Below are 19,801 nucleotides of genomic sequence, written 5' to 3' on the forward strand. Positions count from 1 at the left end.
CTGGGGGGTACAGGAGCGGCACCGGGCTCTGCAGTGATTGGGGCAGCGGTTGACACTTCCACGCAGGAGGGGACGTTATCAGCGGAAGTTACGTCGATCGGCCGCTGTTAGCCAATGGCTGCTCGCTGTCTTTCCCTGTGTTTCGGCGGGCTTATAAACAAGCCAATGGAATCGATGGGGCGGGCTATCCCTGAGCCAATGAGGACGAGTGCGGGAGCATAAATATTGCGCTCAGTTCCCGTTTCCACATATCACCGCTATCTGTGTGTGAGAGAGAACCATGGCCAGAACCAAGCAGACCGCCCGCAAGTCCACCGGAGGCAAAGCGCCCCGCAAGCAGCTGGCTACCAAGGCCGCCAGGAAGAGCGCGCCCGCCACCGGCGGAGTCAAGAAGCCTCACCGCTACCGCCCCGGCACCGTGGCTCTCCGCGAGATCCGCCGTTACCAGAAGTCCACCGAGCTGCTCATCAGGAAGCTGCCCTTCCAGCGCCTGGTCAGAGAGATCGCTCAGGACTTCAAGACCGACCTGCGCTTCCAGAGCTCTGCCGTCATGGCGCTGCAGGAGGCCAGCGAGGCCTATCTGGTCGGCCTCTTCGAGGACACTAACCTGTGCGCCATCCACGCCAAGAGAGTCACCATCATGCCCAAAGACATCCAGCTGGCCCGCAGGATCCGCGGCGAGAGGGCCTAAGTCCTCCCCGGGCGGGTACCGTCCCACACAACACAAAGGCTCTTTTCAGAGCCACCCACATCCTCTACAGGACGAGCTCAATAACCTCAAGTGTACCCTGTGGCCGCTCCCAGGCCTCATGCCCATCTGCAGGGAGACGCCGCGGCTGCTAGTGCTGTCAGCGGTGTCCCCTCCCCCCGTGACAGGAATCTCTGAATCCCGTCGTTCCTGACATGACGTCACAATAACATATATCTCGCTAATGTAATGGCTTGTTTCCCCTACGGTTTGTAAAGCGCAACGGAATATGACGGCGCTATACAATTAATAACAACGGTATAGAACGTGTTCTGCCGCAGCACAGACCCTAAACCTCACATATAATAACTAGTCACTGCCGAGCTCCCCGTTCTGCCTCCCTGGTCACACCCGCAGCTGCGCTCCCCGCTCTGCCCCTCTGGTCACAGTGCGAGCTCTATGGGTTCCCTGCCTCCTCAGTTACAGCCACTGCTGCGCTCCTCGGCTACTCCAGTCCTAGCTACATCTGCTCTTTCTATATTTCATCTCCACTTACATCTAGATCTGCCCTTTCTATAGATCATCTCTATGTACAGCTAGAACTGCACCCCTCGGATTGCCCGCCGCCCTCATGAGGCCGGGAGTCTTTGTGCTGGGGGCCGCCCTGCACACATCGATGAAGCAGGGATTGTAGAAAGAGCGGGGAATTCAAAATTATAACACGTTCACTATTCAGCCAATAGGTGGTAAGGGGGAGGAGAGACCAAGGACACGCCCCTTCGTCATCACCAGTAGTCCTCTATCTGGTCCTCTCATTGTGTATATAAAGGAGACCTCGGCAGCCCCGTCCACATTCGTTGTCTCACACACAACAAAGAACATGTCTGGACGCGGCAAAGGAGGAAAGGGGCTCGGAAAAGGAGGCGCCAAGAGGCACAGGAAGGTGCTGCGTGATAACATCCAGGGAATCACCAAGCCTGCCATCCGCCGCCTGGCTCGCAGAGGAGGCGTCAAGCGTATCTCCGGCCTCATCTACGAGGAGACCCGCGGCGTCCTCAAGGTGTTCCTGGAGAACGTCATCCGCGACGCTGTCACCTACACCGAGCACGCCAAGAGGAAGACCGTCACCGCCATGGACGTGGTGTACGCGCTCAAGCGCCAGGGCCGCACTCTCTACGGCTTCGGAGGTTAAGACTCGTACCCACCCGGCTCCATCTCACACCCAAAGGCTCTTTTCAGAGCCACCCACCTCCTCCTAGAGAAGAGCTCGCACTCTGATGCTTGTTTCATACCACTGTCTGTACTGTCACTCATCACTTTCCCTCCAGTTGTCTCCTGTGACTTAAAAGGCGCTGCGGAAAGTGATGGCGCTACAGGAACATAACTTATCGTCGTGCTCCCCGGTGATGGGGCTCGAGCCGGTGCAGTGCGGATTCTGGACGCTAATTAGAGAAGGGCCCGGGCAGTGTCACATACATACAAGCCGCGGCTGCTGCACAACATCTCACCGATCGGAGGAGGAGGGGGCTGGAGCGCGGCTGATGGAGATATCGCGGGTGTGGCTGTGCGCGCCAGAGTCGCATTTAAATTTCCCGCTCAATTTCCCCTCCCCCGCACAACGGAGCCGCGCTGCACAATCTTCCCGCCGCGCTGCCGCCCATGGCTTCTGAAGCCTGTGAGTTGCAGCGCGATGGCGATGCGACTGCCACAACATTGAGTGTCTATGCACTGCCCGGGCATCTGCGGAGTTGTAAGCCTTGTCACGCGTTATAGGGCACGGCCGCAAGAAGCGTCTGACACACAGTCACTCGTGGCTTCCTGTACAGGGCTCCGCATCTACTCTAATAATTAAAGTCGTCAGTCAAACACTGACGAGCGGGCGCGCGCCTGCCTGTCATTAAGGCCCCCCCTTCACGGCTATTTATCCTTCATGTTTGTCCCAATAACCATGTAATGTCGCTTAGATTCACTTAGGTGTCATCACTATGGCGCTGTGTACATGATTGCACTCGGGGAAAGTTAGAACATTCCGCCCCGTATGTCCCTGTATCACCGGCCCCCGGAATGTACCCGGGATGGGGTGAGCAGGAGTGACGGTCACATGGAGTGAGATAGAAGGGTGAGCTCTGTTGTGGAGAGGGTGGGTGGCTCTTAGAAGAGCCTTTGGGGTGTTTGAGGTGCCGGGTAGGCAGGCAGGCGCTTACTTGGCGCTGGTGTACTTGGTGACGGCCTTGGTGCCCTCGGACACGGCGTGCTTGGCCAGCTCTCCGGGCAGCAGCAGGCGGACGGCGGTCTGGATCTCCCGGGAGGTGATGGTGGAGCGCTTGTTGTAGTGAGCCAGGCGGGAGGCTTCCCCTGCGATGCGCTCGAAGATGTCGTTGACGAAGGAGTTCATGATGCCCATGGCCTTGGAGGAGATGCCGGTGTCGGGGTGCACCTGCTTGAGCACCTTGTAGACGTAGATGGCGTAACTCTCCTTCCTGGACCTCTTGCGCTTCTTGCCGTCCTTCTTCTGGGCCTTGGTGACGGCTTTCTTGGAGCCCTTCTTGGGCGCTAGGGCGGACTTGGCGGGATCAGGCATGATGCGGCGGTTACTATTATCCGAGACACGGAGAACAATGTCCCGCACCTCCCCGCGCCGCGGTATTTATAGCCGGGCTATGCAAAGGAGCGACGCCGGCTGCTCGCCCTGCTATTGGAGGAACGAGTCATGTGCTCTGTGTGTTCACTGCTGAACCACGCCTCCTAATGCTGGTTGGTGAGTCTATGAGCCGCGCCTCTATTGGTAGGATTTCAATCCGGCCAATGACAGAGAGTGAGGAGCAGGCGGGAAGGTATAAGAGGCGGCAGGAGGCGGCTGAGCGGCATCAGTCGTACTGAATCTCTAGCATCATGTCTGGACGTGGCAAACAAGGAGGAAAGGTCCGCGCTAAGGCCAAGACCCGCTCATCCCGGGCCGGCCTGCAGTTCCCCGTCGGTCGTGTGCACAGGCTCCTCCGCAAGGGCAACTACGCCGAGAGAGTCGGGGCCGGCGCTCCCGTCTACCTGGCCGCCGTGCTCGAGTACCTCACCGCTGAGATCCTCGAGCTGGCCGGCAACGCCGCCCGGGACAACAAGAAGACCCGCATCATCCCCCGCCACCTGCAGCTGGCCGTGCGCAACGACGAGGAGCTCAACAAGCTGCTGGGAGGAGTCACCATCGCCCAGGGAGGCGTCCTGCCCAACATCCAGGCCGTGCTGCTGCCCAAGAAGACCGAGAGCAGCAAGCCCGCCAAGAGCAAGTGAGCGCCGCCGCCGCTGCTCCAGCACCCGATCCCCACTACACACAAAGGCTCTTCTAAGAGCCACCCACCTCCTCCTGACAGAGCGGCAGCCCCGGGTGTCTCCCCGGTACATCACACACTCTCTCTATACTGTACTGATCCTGTACTCTCCTCTGCACCGCTATGTGTCTGCGCTCCCCGCCTCTATCCCTCTGCTGCCGCTGTCACTAGTAGCTACAGGCTACATACACCGGGGATGTGACCGCTCGCCCTGCAGGCTGCACCCCCGCCTCTCCGTCATCGGAGGTCGCTGCGTTCTCCCGGACGGGCACGGCATCTCTATGGGGCGGGCAGGCATGGAGGACACTCGGGCTCCTGGCAGGGACAGAGCTGCGGCTGCTGCCCGCTTCTTACGTGGAGACTAACGGCTCTGTGTGTACAGTGAAGCTGCCGGAGAGCCGGCTGCCGCTGACGTCACAAGGGGAGAACGAGCGGGAAATTCAGTTGCTGGAGAACTTAGACCTGCAGGATTGTCCACCAGGTGGCGCCTTTCCTGGAAGTTAGGAGGAGAGGGGGATCTAGGAGGGGCGACTACTTATATTGACAGCCTCCCGGTCTTGGTAGCAATTTAGCAGTGAACGGGGAAAGGAGTCTGGCCAGGCTAAACAGTGCGCTGGGAGGTTGGTCACGGCTTCCATTGCCCCGGGTCACAGTGCCTTCCCCACAAAAGCAAAGTCACGTTAGCAAATATAGTCCAGCACCTGCCTCACAGGAGGACTCAAAAGATTCACGATGCTACCACATTGGCCAATATAACTACAGTGCCAGATCCTACCGTAGCCAAAAATAGTCACAACACCTGACCTCGCGGCAGCCATATTGCCCCCAAGTAGCCTATGGTCACAGTGACCCCAGAGTAGCCAAGATTGTCATACTGTAGTCAGTGACCCAACTGTAGCCAAAATGGTATCCGTTCTACCACATTAGACAAAATAGCCAAAAGCCTGTCCCGCCCGTCAGCCAAATTAAGCACAGCGCCCCCTCAGTAGCCATAATAATCTCAGTGTCCCACATTAGCCAATATAGTCACATCGGCCGCCACAGTAGGCAAGTCACAGCGACGCTGCAATAGCCTATAGCAGTGGTGGCGAACCTATGGCATGGGTGCCAGAGGCGGCGCTCAGTGCCCTTTCTGTGGGCACTTGGGCCATCGCCCCAGCACACAAGGATCTTCCTGCAGTTCCAAGCAACTTAAAAGATGCTGCTTTCAGTCATATTTTGATACTTACTTCGTTACTAGGGACAGTAGGAAGAGGGAGAATGAGTAGACGGGGCCGAATTCTCTTTGGAGGACCTCCTACTGGCCCCACTATTCTCTGTGTACAGAGGGACACGGGAAAGAAGCTGAAATGATGACAATTTTCCAGCTTTTTCTACTGTGTTGCTGTCCTCAGGAGGCCAATATGATTGAAAGTTGATGAAGAACAGGGAGCAATAAGTTACTGCTTTAATTTTTGGATGGCACCTCACGATAGATAAGTGGGGTTTGAGTTGCAGTTTGGGCACTCGGCCGCTAAAAAGTTCGCCATCACTGGCCTATAGCAGTGATGGCAAACCTTTTCGAGACCGAGTGCCCAAATGACAACAAACACGCACATATTTATTGCAAAGTGCCAACACAGCAATTTAAGCAGTAACTCTCTGTTCTACCACAAATCCAATAGAAGAAGACCATCATCAATAAACGGCACCTGCCCGTACCTTCTCACTCTTACTCTTACTACAGTCCGAAGAAGCCGAGGATGTGTTGCTTTGAAATAAAACTTTGAGAGAGGCAGCTACCAGTTAGGGCCAGAAATATTTGGACAGTGACACAATTTTGGCGAGTTGGGCTCCGCATGCCACCACATGGGATTTGAAATGAAACCTCTACAACAGAATTCAAGTGCAGATTGTAACGTTTAATTTGAAGGGTTGAACAAAAATATCTGATAGAAAATGTAGGAATTGTACACATTTCTTTACAAACACTCCACATTTTAGGAGCTCAAAAGTAATTGGACAAATAAACATAACCCAAACAAAATATTTTTATTTTCAATATTTTGTTGCGAATCCTTTGGAGGCAATCACTGCCTTCAGTCTGGAACCCATGGACATCACCAAACGCTGGGTTTCCTCCTCCTTAATGCTTTGCCAGGCCTTTACAGCCGCAGCCTTCAGGTCTTGCTTGTTTGTGGGTCTTTCCGTCTTAAGTCTGGATTTGAGCCGGTGAAATGCATGCTCAATTGGGTTAAGATCTGGTGATTGACTTGGCCATTGCGGAATGTTCCATTTTTTTGCACTCATGAACTCCTGGGTAGCTTTGGCTGTATGCTTGGGGTCATTGTCCATCTGTACTATGAAGCGCCGTCCGATCAACTTTGCAGCATTTGGCTGAATCTGGGCTGAAAGTATATCCCGGTACACTTCAGAATTCATCCGGCTACTCTTGTCTGCTGTTATGTCATCAATAAACACAAGTGACCCAGTGCCATTGAAAGCCACGCATGCCCACGCCATCACGTTGCCTCCACCAGGTTTTACAGAGGATGTGGTGTGCCTTGGATCATGTGCCGTTCCCTTTCTTCTCCAAACTTTTTTCTTCCCATCATTCTGGTACAGGTCGATCTTTGTCTCATCTGTCCATAGAATACTTTTCCAGAACTGAGTTGGCTCCTTGAGGTGTTTTTCGGCAAATTTAACTCTGGCCTGTCTATTTTTGGAATTGATGAATGGTTTGTATCTAGATGTGAACCCTTTGTATTTACTTTCATGGAGTCTTCTCTTTATTGTTGACTTAGAAACAGATACCGCTACTTCACTGAGAGTGTTCTGGACTTCACTGAGAGTGTTCTGGACTTCACTGAGAGTGTTCTGGACTTCACTGAGAGTGTTCTGGACTTCACTGAGAGTGTTCTGGACTTCAGTTGATGTTGTGAACGGGTTCTTCTTCACCAGAGAAAGTATGCGGCCATCATCCACCACTGTTGTCATCCGTGGACGCTCAGGCCCAAGCTCACCAGCCAATTCCTTTTTTTCTCAGAATGTACCCGACTGTTGAGTTTGCTGCTCCAAGCATGTCTGCTATCTCTCTGATGGATTATTTCTTTTTTTCCCGCCTCAGGATGTTCTGCTTCACCTCAATTGAGAGTTCCTTTGACCGCATGTTGTCTGGTCACAGCAACAGCCTTCCAAATGCAAAACCAACCACCTGGAATCAACCCCAGACCCTTTAACTACTTCATTGATTACAGGTTAACGGGGGAGACGCCTTCAGAGTTAATTGCAGCCCTTAGAGTCCATTGTCCAATTACTTTTGGTCCCTTGACAAAGAGGAGGCTATGCATTACAGAGCTAGGATTCCTAAACCCTTTCTCCCATTTGGATGTGGAAACTCGCATATTGCAGCTGGGAGTGTGCACTTTCAGCCCATATTATATATAGAATTGTATTTCTGAACATGGTTTTGTAAACAGCTAAAAACAACAAAACTTGTGTCACTGTCCAAATATTGCTGGCCCTAACTGGTACATTGCCTGTGCCTGCAGGTGAATTCTTTAAGTCATGTCTGGTGAACTCAGTGCTGGGGACATGTGGCCTGGGTGCCCACAAAGAGGGCCCCGTGCCATAGGTTCGCCAACACTGGCCTATAGTCACCGTTCCTCAAATTAGACAATAGTCACAGTGTTCCACGGTAGCTGCAACAACAAATGTAAGAGCTCACCCTTAGATTGCTGATCGTTATGATAAATGAGGCCCACTGACATCAAAAGCTATAGGCGAGAGCAAAACTGTTCCAAGTCCACCAATCAGACTCAGGTTGGGAAGCGTCAGCACCAACACGACGATTACAAAATGCTGACGACATTCCTAATAACGGATTACAGTGACCACCGCCCAGCCACAGATCCGGTGGGGCGGGGGAGGAGAGGCTGGCGGCTCCCCGAGTAGTTTCATCTCCGCACATTCACAGCCAGGCGCAGATCGGGAGCACCACCACATTCAACTCACTCCCAGAGAAAGGAGAAATGGACTCCTCCAATCTCCTTCATAGGAGATTTTACGGACTGTGTACCATCACCCTTACTTTATCTGAGACAAGAAAAAACAAACAAACTAAAAAACAACAACCTGACTGACCCTCCCCATCACAGGGGGTGCAATGGACCAGTTCACTTCCCACCTACTTTTGCCGCCGCCGTCGACGACGACGTTTGCAGAAGGGGGTATTAATGTGTAAAAGTAACAAAATTGTCACAGGTCAGACAGAAGCCCAACTTGAAAGTGCCTTCCGCCTGCTGGAAGCAGCCCCCGGGAGCACAGCGTCTTCCTCACAGTGAACTCCATCTCGAACTAGACTTTCTATCTCAACTTGTCAACCCCACCTCGGGGTTTCCACACTAGGTCAGGACCGTAGACTTGGCTCACTGACACTACACTAAATAAGCAGAGTTGTATCACAATCTAGGCGGCTAGTCTGTGACTGCAGTACTGATTTGTCACGGATAGAAGCAGAATGTTGGACTTCATAGGTGACTTGTCTTCTCCTCTGGGTTCAGAACATGGTCCGTGGTGACCTTTCCCCTCCATGACTTATTGCTGAAGAATTTTTCCCCAGACGTCACATTGGCTCCTTGAAGAAGATCTCTACACTGTGCCTCCACCTGGATAACGAAATGCACTGTGCTGCCACATATTGCAAATATACTGTTATTTATGGCAGTGGGAGAGAGGGTCCAGCCATAACGTTGATGTAAGGATGAAGCGGTCCACCCGTGAGCCTTACTCCTCACACCACAGCCAACCGGACTGTTAATATATACATATCATACAGCAGCATGGTGGCTGAGTGGGTAGCACTTCTGCCTTGCAGCACTGGAGTCCTGGGTTCAAGTCCCACCCAGGTCAACATCTGCAAAGAGTTTGTATGTTCTCTCTGTGTTTGCGTGGCTTTCCCCCCACACTCCAAAACATACTGGTAGGTTGTTTAGATTGTGAGCCCCTTGGGGACAGGGACCAAAATTTGATATGCTTTGTGCAGCGCTGCGTAATCTGTGTGCGCTATATAAATAAAGAATTGTTATTATTATTATAATACCTCTCACATCACACGACACACACAACACACACACACACACAATATTTGAAGTGTTATTGTAGGGGACACTGGGCGATTCTACAGTTATTGAAGGGGCATCATTGCAGTAGGGGGTCCTGGATGACTGTATTGTTATTACAGGGGGCACTAGATGATGATAGTGTTGTTGCAGAGGTCAAGGGATGAATATAGTGTTGATGTAGGGGGCACTGGATGATGATAGTATTGGTGCAGGGGGCAATGGATGATGATACTGTTATTGCAGGGGGCACTGGATGATGATAGTGATGATGTAGGGGGCACTGGATGATGATAGTGATGATGTAAGGGGAACTGGATGATGATAGTGATGATGTAAGGGGAACTGGATGATGATAGTGATGATGTAAGGGGAACTGGATGATGATAGTGATGATGCAGGGGGCACTGGATGATGATAGTGATGATGCAGGGGGCACTGGATGATGATAGTGATGATGTAGGGGGCACTGGATGATGATAGTGATGATGTAAGGGGAACTGGATGATGATAGTGATGATGTAAGGGGAACTGGATGATGATAGTGATGATGCAGGGGGCACTGGATGATGATAGTGATGATGCAGGGGAACTGGATGATGATAGTGATGATGCAGGGGGCACTGGATGATGATGATGATAGCGATGATGCAGGGGGCACTGGATGATGATAGTGATGATGTAGGGGGCACTGGATGATGATAGTGATGATGTAAGGGGAACTGGATGATGATAGTGATGATGCAGGGGGCACTGGATGATGATAGTGATGATGTAAGGGGAACTGGATGATGATAGTGATGATGTAAGGGGAACTGGATGATGATAGTGATGATGTAAGGGGAACTGGATGATGATAGTGATGATGCAGGGGGCACTGGATGATGATAGTGATGATGCAGGGGGCACTGGATGATGATAGTGATGATGTAGGGGGCACTGGATGATGATAGTGATGATGTAAGGGGAACTGGATGATGATAGTGATGATGTAAGGGGAACTGGATGATGATAGTGATGATGTAAGGGGAACTGGATGATGATAGTGATGATGCAGGGGGCACTGGATGATGATAGTGATGATGCAGGGGAACTGGATGATGATAGTGATGATGCAGGGGGCACTGGATGATGATGATGATAGCGATGATGCAGGGGGAACTGGATGATGATAGTGATGATGGAGGGGGCACTGGATGGTGATAGTATTGTTGTAAGGGGCACTGGATGGTGATAGGGATGATGCATGGGGCACTGGATGATGATATTATTGGCGTAGGGGGCACTGGATGATGATAGTGTAGATGTAGGGGGCACTGGATGATGATACATTGTGGCTGCGGCCTCCTTGGATGTCCCTGTGGACGGGGCCGGGGCCGGTGACAGCTCCTCGGGATGTCCTATCCAGGGACAGGGCAGGACGGGGAGGCCGGGGCCGCCTGTGTGTTACCCTCCCGCGCTCTCGGCAGCCCCAGCTCTTCCCCGGATGGGACAATCAGACTTGTGCGCGGCAGATCCTGTGGGGAAGATCCCAGTGACGGTGACAAGTGCGGGGAGGAGAAGCCGGCAGCTCCCGCGCCAGTGCTATCTCCGCACAATCACGGCGATGCGCGGATCGGGAGGACCATGGCGGAGATCCCGGGGCCCCCCTGCCGGCTCCCGCCCCGCGCCTCCGCCAGTGACGGCTGCACACGGTCAAAGAGGTTGTCGGGGAGTGGGGAGTCAGGGGGGGAGCGCGCGGGCCTGTCCGCTGGTGTCCGCTAAGGGGCTGCTCTCCCGGGCAGGGAAGCACACGGGCAGAGCGGAGCTTCCCTCAGGCCCGGATGGAGGGAGTCGGCAGCGGCGCTCAGTGTCAGCCAATAGGGGCGGAGGACGATGCCACTCGGCAGCCAATCAGAGCGCCGCCGTTGTAGATATAAGAGGCGGGAGAGCGCGCTGCTCGCGATTCACGAACTGTCAGCAGAGTTTTGTGTGCGAGTCCCTTCATATCTGAAGATGGCAGAAACCGCGCCCGCCGCCGCAGCTCCCCCTGCCGCCGAACCGGCCGCCAAGGCCAAGAAGCAGCCCAAGAAGGCCGCTGCCGCCAAGAAGAGCGCCAAGAAGCCCTCCGGCCCCAGCGTCTCCGAGCTCATCATCAAAGCCGTGTCCGCCTCCAAGGAGCGCAGCGGGGTGTCCCTGGCCGCCCTCAAGAAGGCCCTGGCTGCCGGCGGCTACGACGTCGACAAGAATAACAGCCGCCTCAAGCTGGCCATCAAGTCGCAGGTCACCAAGGGCACCCTGCTCCAGGTCAAAGGCAGCGGCGCCTCCGGCTCCTTCAAGCTCAACAAGAAGCAGCTCGACACCAAGGACAAGGCGGCCAAGAAGAAGCCCGCAGCGGCCAAGCCCAAGAAGCCGGCCGCCGCCAGCGCCAAGAAAGCGCCCAAGTCTCCTAAGAAGCCCAAGAAGGCTCCCAGCGCCGCCAAGAGCCCCAAAAAGGCCAAGAAGCCTGCAGCAGCGGCGGCCAAGAGCCCCAAGAAAGCGGCCAAGAAGCCTAAGGCCGCCCCGAAGCCCAAGAAAGTCACCAAGAGCCCGGCTAAGAAGGCGTCCAAGCCCAAAGCTGCTGCCGCCAAGAGCCCGGCTAAGAAGAAGGCCGCTACTAAAGCCAAGAAGCCCGCGGCCAAGAAGTAAGCGGGAGCCGCCCTGTGCCCTTCCATATAAACCCCCCCACAAAGGCTCTTCTCAGAGCCACCACCTCCTCCCCGACAGAGCTCTTACCCACAGCCCGCCGCACAGTATAAGCCGCCGGGTCATACCCCTCCAGCCCCCCGCCGCCACCAGCGTCACACTCCCGGGGACGTGGCCGGACTTCCACATGAGTCGTCCGCTCACTATGGGGGGACAGAGCATCCAGGGAGGGGACGAGGGCTTACAGCGTCTACAGGGGGGACGGGGCCGCAGAGTAGAGAGCGGGAGGTGATGGGGATCTATGTGCCCGCGCGTCCTCCTCATTCATTACAGGCGGGGGGGCCAGGAGCAATGACAGGAGGACGGGTGCTGGGGGGTACAGGAGCGGCACCGGGCTCTGCAGTGATTGGGGCAGCGGTTGACACTTCCACGCAGGAGGGGACGTTATCAGCGGAAGTTACGTCGATCGGCCGCTGTTAGCCAATGGCTGCTCGCTGTCTTTCCCTGTGTTTCGGCGGGCTTATAAACAAGCCAATGGAATCGATGGGGCGGGCTATCCCTGAGCCAATGAGGACGAGTGCGGGAGCATAAATATTGCGCTCAGTTCCCGTTTCCACATATCACCGCTATCTGTGTGTGAGAGAGAACCATGGCCAGAACCAAGCAGACCGCCCGCAAGTCCACCGGAGGCAAAGCGCCCCGCAAGCAGCTGGCTACCAAGGCCGCCAGGAAGAGCGCGCCCGCCACCGGCGGAGTCAAGAAGCCTCACCGCTACCGCCCCGGCACCGTGGCTCTCCGCGAGATCCGCCGTTACCAGAAGTCCACCGAGCTGCTCATCAGGAAGCTGCCCTTCCAGCGCCTGGTCAGAGAGATCGCTCAGGACTTCAAGACCGACCTGCGCTTCCAGAGCTCTGCCGTCATGGCGCTGCAGGAGGCCAGCGAGGCCTATCTGGTCGGCCTCTTCGAGGACACTAACCTGTGCGCCATCCACGCCAAGAGAGTCACCATCATGCCCAAAGACATCCAGCTGGCCCGCAGGATCCGCGGCGAGAGGGCCTAAGTCCTCCCCGGGCGGGTACCGTCCCACACAACACAAAGGCTCTTTTCAGAGCCACCCACATCCTCTACAGGACGAGCTCAATAACCTCAAGTGTACCCTGTGGCCGCTCCCAGGCCTCATGCCCATCTGCAGGGAGACGCCGCGGCTGCTAGTGCTGTCAGCGGTGTCCCCTCCCCCCGTGACAGGAATCTCTGAATCCCGTCGTTCCTGACATGACGTCACAATAACATATATCTCGCTAATGTAATGGCTTGTTTCCCCTACGGTTTGTAAAGCGCAACGGAATATGATGGCGCTATACAATTAATAACAACGGTATAGAACGTGTTCTGCCGCAGCACAGACCCTAAACCTCACATATAATAACTAGTCACTGCCGAGCTCCCCGTTCTGCCTCCCTGGTCACACCCGCAGCTGCGCTCCCCGCTCTGCCCCTCTGGTCACAGTGCGAGCTCTATGGGTTCCCTGCCTCCTCAGTTACAGCCACTGCTGCGCTCCTCGGCTACTCCAGTCCTAGCTACATCTGCTCTTTCTATATTTCATCTCCACTTACATCTAGATCTGCCCTTTCTATAGATCATCTCTATGTACAGCTAGAACTGCACCCCTCGGATTGCCCGCCGCCCTCATGAGGCCGGGAGTCTTTGTGCTGGGGGCCGCCCTGCACACATCGATGAAGCAGGGATTGTAGAAAGAGCGGGGAATTCAAAATTATAACACGTTCACTATTCAGCCAATAGGTGGTAAGGGGGAGGAGAGACCAAGGACACGCCCCTTCGTCATCACCAGTAGTCCTCTATCTGGTCCTCTCATTGTGTATATAAAGGAGACCTCGGCAGCCCCGTCCACATTCGTTGTCTCACACACAACAAAGAACATGTCTGGACGCGGCAAAGGAGGAAAGGGGCTCGGAAAAGGAGGCGCCAAGAGGCACAGGAAGGTGCTGCGTGATAACATCCAGGGAATCACCAAGCCTGCCATCCGCCGCCTGGCTCGCAGAGGAGGCGTCAAGCGTATCTCCGGCCTCATCTACGAGGAGACCCGCGGCGTCCTCAAGGTGTTCCTGGAGAACGTCATCCGCGACGCTGTCACCTACACCGAGCACGCCAAGAGGAAGACCGTCACCGCCATGGACGTGGTGTACGCGCTCAAGCGCCAGGGCCGCACTCTCTACGGCTTCGGAGGTTAAGACTCGTACCCACCCGGCTCCATCTCACACCCAAAGGCTCTTTTCAGAGCCACCCACCTCCTCCTAGAGAAGAGCTCGCACTCTGATGCTTGTTTCATACCACTGTCTGTACTGTCACTCATCACTTTCCCTCCAGTTGTCTCCTGTGACTTAAAAGGCGCTGCGGAAAGTGATGGCGCTACAGGAACATAACTTATCGTCGTGCTCCCCGGTGATGGGGCTCGAGCCGGTGCAGTGCGGATTCTGGACGCTAATTAGAGAAGGGCCCGGGCAGTGTCACATACATACAAGCCGCGGCTGCTGCACAACATCTCACCGATCGGAGGAGGAGGGGGCTGGAGCGCGGCTGATGGAGATATCGCGGGTGTGGCTGTGCGCGCCAGAGTCGCATTTAAATTTCACGCTCAATTTCCCCTCCCCCGCACAACGGAGCCGCGCTGCACAATCTTCCCGCCGCGCTGCCGCCCATGGCTTCTGAAGCCTGTGAGTTGCAGCGCGATGGCGATGCGACTGCCACAACATTGAGTGTCTATGCACTGCCCGGGCATCTGCGGAGTTGTAAGCCTTGTCACGCGTTATAGGGCACGGCCGCAAGAAGCGTCTGACACACAGTCACTCGTGGCTTCCTGTACAGGGCTCCGCATCTACTCTAATAATTAAAGTCGTCAGTCAAACACTGACGAGCGGGCGCGCGCCTGCCTGTCATTAAGGCCCCCCCTTCACGGCTATTTATCCTTCATGTTTGTCCCAATAACCATGTAATGTCGCTTAGATTCACTTAGGTGTCATCACTATGGCGCTGTGTACATGATTGCACTCGGGGAAAGTTAGAACATTCCGCCCCGTATGTCCCTGTATCACCGGCCCCCGGAATGTACCCGGGATGGGGTGAGCAGGAGTGACGGTCACATGGAGTGAGATAGAAGGGTGAGCTCTGTTGTGGAGAGGGTGGGTGGCTCTTAGAAGAGCCTTTGGGGTGTTTGAGGTGCCGGGTAGGCAGGCAGGCGCTTACTTGGCGCTGGTGTACTTGGTGACGGCCTTGGTGCCCTCGGACACGGCGTGCTTGGCCAGCTCTCCGGGCAGCAGCAGGCGGACGGCGGTCTGGATCTCCCGGGAGGTGATGGTGGAGCGCTTGTTGTAGTGAGCCAGGCGGGAGGCTTCCCCTGCGATGCGCTCGAAGATGTCGTTGACGAAGGAGTTCATGATGCCCATGGCCTTGGAGGAGATGCCGGTGTCGGGGTGCACCTGCTTGAGCACCTTGTAGACGTAGATGGCGTAACTCTCCTTCCTGGACCTCTTGCGCTTCTTGCCGTCCTTCTTCTGGGCCTTGGTGACGGCTTTCTTGGAGCCCTTCTTGGGCGCTGGGGCGGACTTGGCGGGATCAGGCATGATGCGGCGGTTACTATTATCCGAGACACGGAGAACAATGTCCCGCACCTCCCCGCGCCGCGGTATTTATAGCCGGGCTATGTAAATGAGCGACGCCGGCTGCTCGCCCTGCTATTGGAGGAACGAGTCATGTGCTCTGTGTGTTCACTGCTGAACCACGCCTCCTAATGCTGGTTGGTGAGTCTATGAGCCGCGCCTCTATTGGTAGGATTTCAATCCGGCCAATGACAGAGAGTGAGGAGCAGGCGGGAAGGTATAAGAGGCGGCAGGAGGCGGCTGAGCGGCATCAGTCGTACTGAATCTCTAGCATCATGTCTGGACGTGGCAAACAAGGAGGAAAGGTCCGCGCTAAGGCCAAGACCCGCTCATCCCGGGCCGGCCTGCAGTTCCCCGTCGGTCGTGTGCACAGGCTCCTCCGCAAGGGCAACTACGCCGAGAGAGTCGGGGCCGGCGCTCCCGTCTACCTGGCCGCCGTGCTCGAGTACCTCACCGCTGAGATCCTCGAGCTGGCCGGCAACGCCGCCCGGGACAACAAGAAGACCCGCATCATCCCCCGCCACCTGCAGCTGGCCGTGCGCAACGACGAGGAGCTCAACAAGCTGCTGGGAGGAGTCACCATCGCCCAGGGAGGCGTCCTGCCCAACATCCAGGCCGTGCTGCTGCCCAAGAAGACCGAGAGCAGCAAGCCCGCCAAGAGCAAGTGAGCGCCGCCGCCGCTGCTCCAGCACCCGATCCCCACTACACACAAAGGCTCTTCTAAGAGCCACCCACCTCCTCCTGACAGAGCGGCAGCCCCGGGTGTCTCCCCGGTACATCACACACTCTCTCTATACTGTACTGATCCTGTACTCTCCTCTGCACCGCTATGTGTCTGCGCTCCCCGCCTCTATCCCTCTGCTGCCGCTGTCACTAGTAGCTACAGGCTACATACACCGGGGATGTGACCGCTCGCCCTGCAGGCTGCACCCCCGCCTCTCCGTCATCGGAGGTCGCTGCGTTCTCCCGGACGGGCACGGCATCTCTATGGGGCGGGCAGGCATGGAGGACACTCGGGCTCCTGGCAGGGACAGAGCTGCGGCTGCTGCCCGCTTCTTACGTGGAGACTAACGGCTCTGTGTGTACAGTGAAGCTGCCGGAGAGCCGGCTGCCGCTGACGTCACAAGGGGAGAACGAGCGGGAAATTCAGTTGCTGGAGAACTTAGACCTGCAGGATTGTCCACCAGGTGGCGCCTTTCCTGGAAGTTAGGAGGAGAGGGGGATCTAGGAGGGGCGACTACTTATATTGACAGCCTCCCGGTCTTGGTAGCAATTTAGCAGTGAACGGGGAAAGGAGTCTGGCCAGGCTAAACAGTGCGCTGGGAGGTTGGTCACGGCTTCCATTGCCCCGGGTCACAGTGCCTTCCCCACAAAAGCAAAGTCACGTTAGCAAATATAGTCCAGCACCTGCCTCACAGGAGGACTCAAAAGATTCACGATGCTACCACATTGGCCAATATAACTACAGTGCCAGATCCTACCGTAGCCAAAAATAGTCACAACACCTGACCTCGCGGCAGCCATATTGCCCCCAAGTAGCCTATGGTCACAGTGACCCCAGAGTAGCCAAGATTGTCATACTGTAGTCAGTGACCCAACTGTAGCCAAAATGGTATCCGTTCTACCACATTAGACAAAATAGCCAAAAGCCTGTCCCGCCCGTCAGCCAAATTAAGCACAGCGCCCCCTCAGTAGCCATAATAATCTCAGTGTCCCACATTAGCCAATATAGTCACATCGGCCGCCACAGTAGGCAAGTCACAGCGACGCTGCAATAGCCTATAGCAGTGGTGGCGAACCTATGGCATGGGTGCCAGAGGCGGCGCTCAGTGCCCTTTCTGTGGGCACTTGGGCCATCGCCCCAGCACACAAGGATCTTCCTGCAGTTCCAAGCAACTTAAAAGATGCTGCTTTCAGTCATATTTTGATACTTACTTCGTTACTAGGGACAGTAGGAAGAGGGAGAATGAGTAGACGGGGCCGAATTCTCTTTGGAGGACCTCCTACTGGCCCCACTATTCTCTGTGTACAGAGGGACACGGGAAAGAAGCTGAAATGATGACAATTTTCCAGCTTTTTCTACTGTGTTGCTGTCCTCAGGAGGCCAATATGATTGAAAGTTGATGAAGAACAGGGAGCAATAAGTTACTGCTTTAATTTTTGGATGGCACCTCACGATAGATAAGTGGGGTTTGAGTTGCAGTTTGGGCACTCGGCCGCTAAAAAGTTCGCCATCACTGGCCTATAGCAGTGATGGCAAACCTTTTCGAGACCGAGTGCCCAAATGACAACAAACACGCACATATTTATTGCAAAGTGCCAACACAGCAATTTAAGCAGTAACTCTCTGTTCTACCACAAATCCAATAGAAGAAGACCATCATCAATAAACGGCACCTGCCCGTACCTTCTCAATCTTACTCTTACTACAGTCCGAAGAAGCCGAGGATGTGTTGCTTTGAAATAAAACTTTGAGAGAGGCAGCTACCAGTTAGGGCCAGAAATATTTGGACAGTGACACAATTTTGGCGAGTTGGGCTCCGCATGCCACCACATGGGATTTGAAATGAAACCTCTACAACAGAATTCAAGTGCAGATTGTAACGTTTAATTTGAAGGGTTGAACAAAAATATCTGATAGAAAATGTAGGAATTGTACACATTTCTTTACAAACACTCCACATTTTAGGAGCTCAAAAGTAATTGGACAAATAAACATAACCCAAACAAAATATTTTTATTTTCAATATTTTGTTGCGAATCCTTCGGAGGCAATCACTGCCTTCAGTCTGGAACCCATGGACATCACCAAACGCTGGGTTTCCTCCTCCTTAATGCTTTGCCAGGCCTTTACAGCCGCAGCCTTCAGGTCTTGCTTGTTTGTGGGTCTTTCCGTCTTAAGTCTGGATTTGAGCCGGTGAAATGCATGCTCAATTGGGTTAAGATCTGGTGATTGACTTGGCCATTGCGGAATGTTCCATTTTTTTGCACTCATGAACTCCTGGGTAGCTTTGGCTGTATGCTTGGGGTCATTGTCCATCTGTACTATGAAGCGCCGTCCGATCAACTTTGCAGCATTTGGCTGAATCTGGGCTGAAAGTATATCCCGGTACACTTCAGAATTCATCCGGCTACTCTTGTCTGCTGTTATGTCATCAATAAACACAAGTGACCCAGTGCCATTGAAAGCCACGCATGCCCACGCCATCACGTTGCCTCCACCAGGTTTTACAGAGGATGTGGTGTGCCTTGGATCATGTGCCGTTCCCTTTCTTCTCCAAACTTTTTTCTTCCCATCATTCTGGTACAGGTCGATCTTTGTCTCATCTGTCCATAGAATACTTTTCCAGAACTGAGTTGGCTCCTTGAGGTGTTTTTCGGCAAATTTAACTCTGGCCTGTCTATTTTTGGAATTGATGAATGGTTTGTATCTAGATGTGAACCCTTTGTATTTACTTTCATGGAGTCTTCTCTTTATTGTTGACTTAGAAACAGATACCGCTACTTCACTGAGAGTGTTCTGGACTTCACTGAGAGTGTTCTGGACTTCACTGAGAGTGTTCTGGACTTCACTGAGAGTGTTCTGGACTTCACTGAGAGTGTTCTGGACTTCAGTTGATGTTGTGAACGGGTTCTTCTTCACCAGAGAAAGTATGCGGCCATCATCCACCACTGTTGTCATCCGTGGACGCTCAGGCCCAAGCTCACCAGCCAATTCCTTTTTTTCTCAGAATGTACCCGACTGTTGAGTTTGCTGCTCCAAGCATGTCTGCTATCTCTCTGATGGATTATTTCTTTTTTTCCCGCCTCAGGATGTTCTGCTTCACCTCAATTGAGAGTTCCTTTGACCGCATGTTGTCTGGTCACAGCAACAGCCTTCCAAATGCAAAACCAACCACCTGGAATCAACCCCAGACCCTTTAACTACTTCATTGATTACAGGTTAACGGGGGAGACGCCTTCAGAGTTAATTGCAGCCCTTAGAGTCCATTGTCCAATTACTTTTGGTCCCTTGACAAAGAGGAGGCTATGCATTACAGAGCTAGGATTCCTAAACCCTTTCTCCCATTTGGATGTGGAAACTCGCATATTGCAGCTGGGAGTGTGCACTTTCAGCCCATATTATATATAGAATTGTATTTCTGAACATGGTTTTGTAAACAGCTAAAAACAACAAAACTTGTGTCACTGTCCAAATATTGCTGGCCCTAACTGGTACATTGCCTGTGCCTGCAGGTGAATTCTTTAAGTCATGTCTGGTGAACTCAGTGCTGGGGACATGTGGCCTGGGTGCCCACAAAGAGGGCCCCGTGCCATAGGTTCGCCAACACTGGCCTATAGTCACCGTTCCTC

General features: G+C 54.1%; 10 protein-coding genes across 13 annotated transcripts in view; 8 read left to right on the top strand and 2 right to left on the bottom strand.

Moving 5' to 3' along the window:
* The window catches only part of LOC140119790 (uncharacterized), an 822,703-nt gene that overhangs the window by 131,280 nt on the left and 671,622 nt on the right, over window positions 1-19,801 (top strand). The window lies entirely within an intron of this gene.
* Window positions 281-691, top strand: LOC140116908 (histone H3). Its single transcript, XM_072133338.1, has one exon. The coding sequence runs from the start codon at window positions 281-283 to the stop codon at window positions 689-691; it is 411 nt and encodes a 136-aa protein (XP_071989439.1).
* On the top strand, window positions 1,569-1,880 carry LOC140116909 (histone H4). Its single transcript, XM_072133339.1, has one exon. It carries the CDS (start codon window positions 1,569-1,571, stop codon window positions 1,878-1,880), a length of 312 nt encoding a protein of 103 aa, XP_071989440.1.
* Window positions 2,491-3,269, bottom strand: LOC140119948 (histone H2B type 1-O-like). Its single transcript, XM_072139384.1, has one exon. The coding sequence runs from the start codon at window positions 3,267-3,269 to the stop codon at window positions 2,889-2,891; it is 381 nt and encodes a 126-aa protein (XP_071995485.1). The 3' UTR covers window positions 2,491-2,888.
* On the top strand, window positions 3,581-5,490 carry LOC140119918 (histone H2A type 1-like). The gene has a single exon (XM_072139354.1). The coding sequence runs from the start codon at window positions 3,581-3,583 to the stop codon at window positions 3,971-3,973; it is 393 nt and encodes a 130-aa protein (XP_071995455.1). The 3' UTR covers window positions 3,974-5,490.
* Window positions 11,106-11,777, top strand: LOC140119884 (histone H1A-like). The gene has a single exon (XM_072139316.1). The coding sequence runs from the start codon at window positions 11,106-11,108 to the stop codon at window positions 11,775-11,777; it is 672 nt and encodes a 223-aa protein (XP_071995417.1).
* Window positions 12,424-12,834, top strand: LOC140116910 (histone H3). The gene has a single exon (XM_072133340.1). The coding sequence runs from the start codon at window positions 12,424-12,426 to the stop codon at window positions 12,832-12,834; it is 411 nt and encodes a 136-aa protein (XP_071989441.1).
* LOC140116912 (histone H4) lies at window positions 13,712-14,023 on the top strand. Its single transcript, XM_072133341.1, has one exon. The coding sequence runs from the start codon at window positions 13,712-13,714 to the stop codon at window positions 14,021-14,023; it is 312 nt and encodes a 103-aa protein (XP_071989442.1).
* On the bottom strand, window positions 14,634-15,432 carry LOC140119942 (histone H2B type 1-O). Its single transcript, XM_072139378.1, has one exon. It carries the CDS (start codon window positions 15,410-15,412, stop codon window positions 15,032-15,034), a length of 381 nt encoding a protein of 126 aa, XP_071995479.1. The 5' UTR covers window positions 15,413-15,432; the 3' UTR covers window positions 14,634-15,031.
* On the top strand, window positions 15,724-17,633 carry LOC140119919 (histone H2A type 1-like). Its single transcript, XM_072139356.1, has one exon. The coding sequence runs from the start codon at window positions 15,724-15,726 to the stop codon at window positions 16,114-16,116; it is 393 nt and encodes a 130-aa protein (XP_071995457.1). The 3' UTR covers window positions 16,117-17,633.

The sequence above is a fragment of the Engystomops pustulosus genome, chromosome 2 (genome assembly GCF_040894005.1).
Source record: "Engystomops pustulosus chromosome 2, aEngPut4.maternal, whole genome shotgun sequence".
NCBI lineage: Eukaryota > Metazoa > Chordata > Amphibia > Anura > Leptodactylidae > Engystomops > Engystomops pustulosus.